The sequence below is a fragment of the Galeopterus variegatus genome, unplaced genomic scaffold (genome assembly GCF_000696425.1).
Source record: "Galeopterus variegatus unplaced genomic scaffold, G_variegatus-3.0.2 Scaffold13108, whole genome shotgun sequence".
In the NCBI taxonomy this organism is placed as follows: domain Eukaryota; kingdom Metazoa; phylum Chordata; class Mammalia; order Dermoptera; family Cynocephalidae; genus Galeopterus; species Galeopterus variegatus.
The window spans coordinates 12,404-23,315 of NW_007739219.1; the positions used below are offsets into that span (position 1 = coordinate 12,404).

General features: G+C 37.7%; 1 protein-coding gene across 1 annotated transcript; it reads right to left on the reverse strand.

The window, feature by feature from the left end:
• Positions 1-4,840: 4,840 nt before the first annotated feature.
• LOC103581468 (synaptotagmin-16-like) lies at positions 4,841-5,502 on the reverse strand (the record flags this gene model as incomplete). Its single annotated transcript, XM_008563292.1, has 1 exon — positions 4,841-5,502. A coding segment is annotated over exon 1 (523 nt), but the record flags the coding sequence as incomplete, so codon positions are not given.
• Between the last annotated feature and the right edge of the window lie 5,410 nt (positions 5,503-10,912).

Sequence of the window (10,912 nt, forward strand, 5' to 3'; positions counted from 1 at the left end):
TAGCCCCCACTGTGATTATAAGAGGGTGGGAAATTCTTTTATGGTAATTAAAAGGCAGAGCCTTGAAGAGGTGATTAGATTGTAGGACCAAGCAGTAGTGCATTGATTAAAAATGGTGGTCAGGGGCATGGTTCTGAGGGCTTTAAAAGAAGAGGAGAATCTGTCTCTCTCTCTCTGCTCTTTCTGCTTCCACCATCATGGAAAGTGAAACCTCTGAATCACTCTCACCACCACCAGATGGATTTTGGACTTCCCAGCCTCAGAAACAGTAAGCAATAATTTTTTTTCTTTATAAATCACCCAGTCTCAGGTATTCTCTTATAGCAACACATAAAGGACTAATACAGAGAGGATCTTCTTGGAGTGAATCTGTTTTGGAATCTTTGCCTTCCTGGATCTGAAGCTCTGCATCTATCCTGATAATTGGGAAGTTTTCTGTTATTATTTTCTTGAATCGGTTTTCCATGCCTTTTCCTTTTCCCTCCCCTCTAGAATACCCATGATTCATATATGTTTGTGCACTTGAGGTTATCTGCTAGCTCTCTTAGATTTTCTTCATTTTTAAAATTATTTTTTCCTTTTTTCTGTCTGCCTGGGTATTTCAAATAGACCATCTTCAAGATCTGAAATTTGTTCTTTTGCTTGCTTTAGCATGCTTCTCAAGCTCTCTATTGTGTTTTTAATTTCACTTAGTGAACCCTTCCATTCTAGGAGATTTGACACATTCTTTTTAAAGATATTAATCTCTTTGTAAACTTCCTCCTTCATATCCTGGATATTTTTTCTTGTTTCATTGTGTTCTCTAATTGATTATTCTCTTATCTCTTTCAGTTTTCTTAAGATCATTGCTTGGAATTCCTTTTCAGACATTTGAAGGGTTTCCTGCTCTATGGGGTCTGGTACTTGAGAATTACTGTATTCCTTTGAAGGTGTCATATCTTCTTGTTTATTTGTAGTGCTATTATTTTTTCATTGATGTTTGGTCATGTGGTAAAGTACTCGTTTCTTCTATTACTCTGGAGTTGGCTATGAGGATAAAGCCTTCCCTTCTATTTGCATGCTTCACTGGTGACTCTTCTTGTATCAATGCAGTCAGGTGCATGGCAGGCTGCCTGTAGGGTGGCCCTGGCTGCTATTGTGGTTGTGAGCTGTCGATGCGGTGGCAGTAGGTGTGGCAGTGGCTGTGGTAGAACACTTTCCTTCCTGCTTGGCTGGTGGGAGGGAATTTCCAGGGCTTCAGTCTGGGCCCCTGAAGGTGTGCAAGACACTGCTTATCTTGGCTCTTTCTTGAGAGAAGGGCGGGGCTTTCTGGGGCTTGGGTCTGGGTTCCCAGTGGCACACAAGATACCACTCACCTTGGCTCCTGCTCTCTAAAAGTAGTTTAGAAATTGGAGAATCCTACATTGGAGATTTTAAAAATAGAACTGGTTTCTTCTGCTTCTGTGTTGACTCTGCTGACCTTTGTGTTGGCTCCATTTTTGATCAGGTTCTCTCCACTCATGGAAGGATAATAGGAAGGAGTTTTGTGCCTGTCCTCTCAAACGCTATATTAGGAGAAATAAATATTTTTCTCTATTTTCCAAACAAATGTCCTTACTTTGCATCTCCTTGGTACTAGATCCCTGACCACATCATTATAGGTTTGGGAAAATGTTTTCTGATGGACCAAGGAGGAGTCATATTTCCACACTTGGGAGACAACACTACCCAGACCTCATATACTAAGTATGGACAAGTTGTGGTTTATTAAAGGAAACTCAGAGTTCAGTTATTCAAATAGGAAAATTGATTTCTGTCAGGCACAAATAACCAAGCCCTCTGTCTAATCAGACAGTTTTTACAACTCATCATTAACATCCTTATGAAGCTGGCAGGATGTATTTGCAAAAGTGTTTAGATATGAGGATGCTTCAAAAAGTTGGTGAAAACATTCCTATCATATTTCAACTCTATATTTCCATGAACTTTTTGAAGCACCACGTTGTGCAGCAAATGTCCACCAAAGGTGAATGTATCCTCCTTCTTGATACGAAATTCTGTACTACATTATGAAAAATAGCACACTCTATTATGGGGACAATCTAACATTTTCAATGTCTCATTTGATGTCTCCCTGTGCTGTTGATTGTGCTAGTAAGTTTCACGTATGAAAGAAATTACTTGAAAAGTATTTGTTGTGTCCTGAGACCTGACCTCTCTTCTCTTTGCTGCCTTCAAATTGTGCTCAGGAAGAATCAGAAGAGGTTCTTATCTCATTTGACATTGCAGTTTTCTAGAAAAGGTAATTACAAACTGATACTAACTTCTTTTTCAATTAGGTTTCATTTTTCTTCATTCATTCACTTAGTAAATGATTGATTATCAGTTGTACACTATAAATTGTAGTTTATAAATACTTACTATCGTAGATACAGGGAAGAACAAGACAGTCATGATTCCTAAACTTAGTAAGTGCTTACGATTTACAGAACTGCTAAGAGTTTGAGGAACAAAGTAAGAATTCTTTTCCAGTTTCTAACCATTATGCAAAATTTTCCTTTTTAAAGTTCTCTTGTCATTGATCCTTTAATCAGGACTTGCATGTTTGTGAGTTTCAGACACTAAGGCTCATGTGGTCTTCTGCAGAAAACTAATGCACTCCTTCCTGAAAGTCTATACCTTTGGGGTCCATACTGTTACTCTTTCATGATTAGATCATGATTCTTTGAAAATACTTCTTGAGATCCTTCAGGGTTTCTTTTAAATGTTGGCATAACCCTTCACTTTGTTGTTGGCTTACTTCTCTAATCTGTATGTTTTCTTTGGCTGACCTCATGTAATCTCATCAACTGAATTATCATTTACAAATAAGGATTTTTAGTATTGAGTTATGCAGTAATGACTTTAAATTTGTAGTTAAAAAATTCAACTCTGTACTAGACATTCATTCTTATATTCCATGGCTACCTAAATTTCAACTGGTCCAAGTTGCCTCACTATTAATTTCAAAATCCTCAACATGAGATACCATTACTTAGCCATTAGAAGTGTCTTTCACCTTTATCACTTTTTAGTACTCCCTGGTTTCCAATCTAGGCTAAGAAAATGTGCATATGGAGGAAAAAACACAGAATAAGACAATCATTAATACAGACCTCAGTACTCAGTACTGAAATTAATAAGCATGGAAGCTGGGCAAGCTGCTTACCTTCTGTGAGTTTTAGTTTTCTCTTCTATGAAAAGATAGTGTTAGTACCTACCACATGGGATAGTTATGCAAATTAAAAGATGTAACTTATTAGAAAGTGATAAACAATGAGGATATTATATAAAAAATGATTACTGATTTATTAAAAAATCAATAAACATTAGGTGATGTAAAATTTTTCAATAAAATGTATTGCTTAATAAATGTCTTTTTACACCATTCTTAAGCATCCGTTAAGCCAAGTTCATGTTCATTTCAAACACAGTTCAACTTTGGCAAACATTTTCTAAAATAGGAATAGAAATTTCAACTCAAATCTAAATTTGAAATTCTACTGCTAGCCCAGATATTTCTAGAATTATCTCTACAGATAATTTTAAAGACTCAAAATTGCAATTATTTTTAGTTTATCAGATTCAGAAAGAATATCAGCCTACCTCATTTTCACTAGTTTATTCTAGCATTTCAATGTTACCTCAATTTGAGTGACAGTATTAAGAAAGCATTATAAGAAGAATATGAAATTATGTTTCCTTATATACCAAGACTTTATGTATCTGGATAAAACACTTCCCTAAAAAGAGGAATCTAAGATAAAATGGATGAAGAGACTATGAGGTATTCCAGAAAGGTCTATTCCCTCTAACAAGAAATGAATTAATGACTTTGTCCTTATATCACATAAATAACTCACTAATCTGTGTAATCTATGTATGCATTCTAACCATACGTCAGCTAAGATAAAATGGATGAAGAGACTATGAGGTATTCCAGAAAGGTCTATTCCCTCTAACAAGAAATGAATTAATGACTTTGTCTTTATATCACATAAATAACTCACTAATCTGTGTAATCTATGTATGCATTCTAACCATACGTCATACACACATACCCACTCTCCTCCTTTGTATATAACTTACCTCTGTCCCTTAACCAAGTGGAACGTCCTTATTTGAGGAATAGAGTATTAGAAATATGAGAACTTCATGCTGGAACACACTACAGCTACCTTTATAGAATTCATTACATTTTTAGCAGATTCATTATGCATTTATTGAAGGCCCAATATGCACTCAGTTCTGACAGCATAAAGCTTTAGAGGCAGTTTTTACTTAATGTGTCCTCACCATTCAAGGCTAAAAGAAAATCAAGCTATTCTTATTTCAAAGATTTCCTATCTACTGTCATCTCACATCACATCTCAGTCAAACACTGTGAGAAGTGTTCTTGGAGAGTTATCAACTAAAAATTCTGCAATAAGTATGGCTTTTTGCACAGGATTTCACACTGAATAATATAGTTACATCTGGAAATTCCTAACCTAGAGGAAAAGAAATAGAACAATTTAAAAGATATTTTTAAGAGTATGACATGTGCACAGGGGCTTCTCAAACAGAATCCACAGACAAATTTTCACCATTTCACTTCCTTGGAAATATTGTTTTGGAATGTGTAGCCCACAAACATGGATCTTCCAAGGTTTTATATATTGAAAATATTCCTAAGGATTACATCTCTCAGTCAGAAGCCAGTATGTGGAAAGACATGAGAGAGAGAAAAATAAAATCTACATGATAACTAACAAGTCAAAACAAAATAAGGAGAAATACCCTTCAGAAGAACCCAGAGAACATGATTGACTGGCTATCTTACCTTGCTTTTTTCCATCAACATTTTCTAAAGTACGAGGGAGCTGGCTGTCAAAGCTGTATTGAAGTCCATTTCTTTGCTTTTCAAGGTGATGTTCTTCCTCAGCAATAGAAGAAAGCACATGTGGTGACTTTTGGTCATCAAGGGTCTGATTGGGCCACTGGGACATTATGGAACATGAGTCCTTTGCATGTTGGCTAAGCCTGGGGCTTGAACTTTGGGCAGAATCCTGCAAATCACTATTACAACATGAGAAATGATCCACTTCAAGAAACAAGGAATTTGTGTCCTCTTGACTCCAATCACTGTCTTGTTCTCCATCTTCAACATAAGTTTCCTGAATGTGAATATCATCTAAGTCCTGGTCTAGCTTGTCACTCAGTTTAGAGTCTTGTTTGCTGAAGTTAACCAGCGAAGCAGATAACATATCTCCTGCTTGCTGGAGAGCTTCATAAACCCGAGATATCCAGGAAGAGAAAGGCTGGAAGAAGTTCTGAGCATCGTGAGACGCCATGGCCAACACCATGGCCAGCTATCTGAAGTCTACAGAGTCCACTTGTTCAGTTCCTTCAGCACTCTGGACTTAATGTGAACTACAGAATAAGCATGATGAGAAATTAAATTGGAGGTCTCTTAATGGCTGTGAATATTTCACTCTCAAAACTTCTCAGCTGAAACAGAGGAAAGAAACACTTACACCTGTTAAAGTCATAACCTCAGACCATCACCAGATACCTACAATCAATGTCAAACAGCATTGGGAGATATAAAGAAATCATCATTGAAATCTTAAAACAGCTAAATAAAAATGACTGTGAAAATCTAAATGTAGATTATTTCAATGCCCATTCACCTCCATGGGCAAATACAAAACTTCCATTAGCAGTAATGGGTTCTATTCATGTAGACTGAGAGAAGTCTATCTCCCACAGACCATTCTTAACAATGAGAAAAGGATAAATGAATCTTCATTAAGAGCCAACTGGGCATGACATTTCAAAATACAAAAAGGTTGGATGTTTCTTGTACACCTGAAGATTCCAGAGAGCTGACTAACAAGCATCTCTGCTTTGTGACACAAAGGTTTATCCTTTCAAAGGAAATGTGTATTTGGAATTTAAAAGCTTTGAACAAATCTGAAAATAGGATTTTATAGTTTTATGCTATGTCTAGAAACTATATCTATTCTTGGAGTGCAATCACTGAAAAACTGAAGGTAGCAAAAGGATCATCCAGCTTACTGGAGATATGTCCCTGGTACCTCATTGCCTTTGTTATGTTCCAACCTCTACAACCCGTGAGACTCCTGAGATGCACTTCATCCTGCAAGATTCATAGCCTGAAGGAAGCAGCTACAGAATGTTATAGAACAGCAGGACACTAAAGACTCTAGAGCTAAATATCCATACTCTTACATGTATACATGCATACAAACACATACATATGCATATTTTGTGTGTGTGTATCTTATTGCTGTTACACTGTTTATCAAAAATTCAGAATGAATGTTACAAATGAGTGTAGAGCTTAAACTCATTGCTTGGACTTAATTACCCCATCTCTTCTATAGCCATAGCTTCCTTCTGACTAAATCTCCTAGCTATCCCTTAGGCTTCAGCCCTCTTGACCTCAGGCTATTGTATTTGATATGACTGTTTATAGTCTCCTAAAAATTTCTCATTATCCATTTATGGATGCACTGATTCATTTAATAAACAATTAATTAAGTACCTATTAAGCTCTGGGCCCAATGCCAGGTATAAGGTATCCTTGTGGGCTCTGTCTCCAAGGAGCCCATATTTCAGTTAATGGGAAACTGAGCTCTCTGCATTTTCCCCTCATGCTGCATAATTCATGTGTCTCTCTTTCAGGCTCTTTCTTGTGTTCCCACCAACTACATATATGCAATCACTCATCATCCTCTGGCTTCTCCTCCTTCCTCTTTACAACTAACCAGCTGGGAGAGTTGGCCCATCCCTAAATTTCAATTAACACCTTTTTAGAAACTCCAAAATTTACATATCCAGCCCTTAGCTCAATCCTTCTTTCCAGACTTGTATCTCTGGTTACCTAAGCTAGAGATTCTCAAACTTTGGTGTGTCAGGATCACCTAGCGAGCTAATAAAGAACACAAAGGCCCAGGCAGGCAAGGAATAGGGCTTTGCCTGGACTTACATATTTCTGTCAAGTTCTCCAGGAGAGTCTGACTCCCATCGAAGTTGGAAAAATACCGATATAAGAAAATAGCCATGCTTGGATGTCTCACCAAAATCTCAAATTCAGCTTATCCAAACCTGAGACTCGACTTTGCTACAAGTGTTCAACACTCTAGACTCATTCTACTGGTTGTAACTTTCTCTCTTCAACACCTCCCCCTTCCACTCCTTCCATTCCAAGTTCTGTTCGTTTCTGGCCTATGAAGTCTCTCTTCCTTGTTTTGTGCAGCAATCACCTTTCCCCACACTCTAGTTCCCTCGGATATTATATACCTAGTTGGCTTCAGTCTCTAGTCTTTCCCAGCCTCCATCCATCCTGTTTGCTCACCATGCCCTGACCTCACATCAGGTTGTCTGTCTCCTCCCTAGAATGGAGTCTGAAGTCTCTCTTCCTTGTTTTGTGCAGCGATCACCTTTCCCCACACTCTAGTTCCCTCGGATATTATATACCTAGTTGGCTTCAGTCTCTAGTCTTTCCCAGCCTCCATCCATCCTCTGTTTGCTCACCATGCCCTGACCTCACATCAGGTTGTCTGTCTCCTCCCTAGAATGGAGTCTCCAAGGAGGGCAGAAATTGTCTGTTTTGTTCTCTATTTTATCCCCTAGAAGTGTGCTGAGTACATAGTAAATTCTCAATAAATAAATGAGTGAATCCTATTAAAAACAGTACATAAAACAGTGACAAATGTACTCAATAAATTTGTTAAATTAATGAGTAAAACCTACTCAGAATTGTTGAAAATGTGTCAATGTTATCACACAAATTCCCTGCTTATTAACACTAAACAGTCAGCATTTGTTCCACCCCACTTCACCACTCACAGTTTTTTTTGTTTTTTTCTCCACAAATACTTTGCATAAGTTACCATACTTCGGGGTATCACAGACATAGAAGGTTCTCTCTGAGATATCAGTGGCATTAGCTTCTACTATCCTTTGGTACTTTTTAAGACAGAAACAATACATCTTCCTTAATAATCCTTTCCATTGTTGTATTACAGAGAGAAAACTGTCTTTTCATATGCAACCCAAAATCTCTTCTTTAAGAGATTTTAAAGCCAGCATCTTCTTGTTCAATTTTCACAGTAGCACAGCCCTTGATCTCGACCTAATATACCCTGGTCTTCTGTAATCTCTGCCCTTCAAACCACCACGGTGATTTTTCTAAAAAATGAATTTTGCATCACCCTCTTAGTTTAAAAACAAAACAAAACAAAAAAACCCCATGGCACCCAGTTCCTTACACTGCAAAGTCTGAGCACTGGCAGCCCATCTGTCAAAATCACCACTCGCTTATGTTTTTTGACACAGTGATTTTTTTTTCCCCCTTTTTGTCTTTGTTCATGACCGGTAATGGGATCGCAATCCTCGGTGTTGCGCCCACACCGCGCTCAACCAGTGAGCGGACCGGTCTCTATATGGGATTCGAACCCTCGGCGGGAGCGCTGCCGTGCTCCCAAGCGCCGCACTCTACCAAGTGCGCCACCGGGCCGGCCCTTGACACAGTGATTTTAAAAATTAATCTGAATGCTTCCAATCACTACAGTCCTCACCTCTTCCTGTTGTTTATACCCACTTGCTTCACTCATTTCTGTGTGGCCTGCCTGACCCCTAGAAGCATTTGAATTTTCAAGCCCTACCCAATAGATAAGGTTCAAATTCTCTACCACAGCAGCAAAGAAGAGAGTTGGTCACAAAATTAACAATCAGCACCAGATAACTGGCCTTAGTGCTAGCGGGGGTCCTAAATGCCCCTGCTAAGTATAACTCTTTAATTGCTGAAGCATTGGGTGTGAGGTCTGGGGGGAGCAATGGTATGGTAGAAGGGGCCTCAGATCAGTGGCTATTTATCAACCAGCTTAGAACTACTTCAGTATATTAACAATTCACACACTCTACCTTTTGTCCTACCTGAATGTCCAGCTGTGTATGAGCTGTCCCCAATACTACTGCCACACAGTGAGAACTTGGCCATTCCTCACTAGTCCTCCCTGTAAAGTCCTAGGTACCAGTCACAGTAATACACTAAGCATTTTCCAAAGTTACGGTGCTCTTTCCTGACTTCTATTTGTTTTGCCTGGGATGGCTCCTCCCCCTAACCTGCCTGGTAAATACTCATCTTTTATAACAAATCCCCAGTGCTTTCTTTGTCAACTCCTCGTCTACAATCAAAGGTGTAAACTCAGAAACTTTGAATGTGCCTTCATTATGTAAGATTTCACTTGGCATGGTAAATATTTGACAGTTGTCCTCTTCCTGTGGACTGGGAGTCTGTAAGTGCCAGGACCACACTCATACTTTGTACCTCCAGAATACACACCAGGCAGGGACACTACATGTTCAATGAATGAATGAATAGAAGTTACTAATGGAAATGTTCAAAGCTAAATAGCCTTGATTCCTTCATTTATAATCATCTGTAAAGTGGAGTTAACTCACTAGATGACTTCTAACAGTTCCTTTCTGCTTTGAAACCCAACAATTTACATGTGGGAGCCAAAGGGCATTGTAATATTGAGGCTGAGTATATTCAGAAGTAAGTTGCCTTTTCAGAGATTTGTTCTACAGTTTTGTTGATAATCCCTGTCAGATGATCCCAGAGTGACTGGAAAGAGGCCAAATCTCAGCCTCGATATGAAAGAGTATCTAGTCGTTATGCTCCAAAATACTCAAAAAGGAATTGTACCTACAGCTAGAACGTGAAAAACTACCTATTTAGCAAGCTTTCATTTTATACTAAATCAGCCTAAAGCCAAAGGGGCTAAATATTGGCACAATAATCATGGAGATATCTTTGCTGCTTAAGTAAATTTCAACTTGATTGGTAGAGCACCCCGAGGGTAATACCAGACAAATATGTACCTACTATCCTAGTTCTTTAGGGGCTTTCTTACAGCTAATAAGAAGACAAACTGGCTTCTCATGTTATAGAAAAAGGAAAAAAAATGATAAAAGAAAAATAGAAAAGAAAGGGCAGTTTAGCTCCCTGGATTAGAATGAAAAACTGCATTTAAGGTCTTGTCATAGCTGAGAACGCTCATCACTAGAATTAGAATAGTTCATGACACTTCCTAATTATGAGAAGTATAAAACAAAATAACAAACAAGTATGTGTGTGTTTAACATACAAGCTCCTACCATGAACATTATCTGGGAAGGTTTACAACCTCTCAAAGCACTCAAACCAGCAATCTAAGAAAGAATTAGCAACAACTGATAAATAAAAATGAAAGGAAAGCTACCAGCATATTTCTAAGGGCTACATTTTTTAAAATCTTGTATTAATTGGAATTACATTTTAACCATAAGAGTTTAATTTAATTAAGATCATTTTAAACATATGAAATAACTAAGCAGGAAATACTAAAGAGTTGTTTCTGTAGGGGTAAAAACGATCAAATTCTTGAGCCATACATATGCTTTATCATCTATTTTGATCAACCTCACCCCAGGTAATTTTGTACAGAGGTGTTCCATACCCAAAATAATGCTGACAGTTCTTTAAAGTCTATTAGTTAAATCTTTTAGACCCCATTTTCTATCTGATGGCAGCTACTTATAGGGAGGGGAGAGTTATGACCTAAGAAGAAATAGAAGCTATGCCTTAAAAATCTGTATTATTTTGATGAAAGCTAAAATGAAAGCCTGTATGCCTATGTGATTTTTATTTTTATTTTATTATTTTTTTTCTTCCTTTTTGTCTTTTTTTTCGAAATTATACCTTTAAAAAGGAAAAAGAGTAAGGGAGGAAAGGTAAAGGGCCACAAAGAATGATTACTTTGTACATTGTTAAATATACCAAGTATCTTGATTTGAACACTACATATTGCACACAGGTATTGATATTCAACTTTGTGCC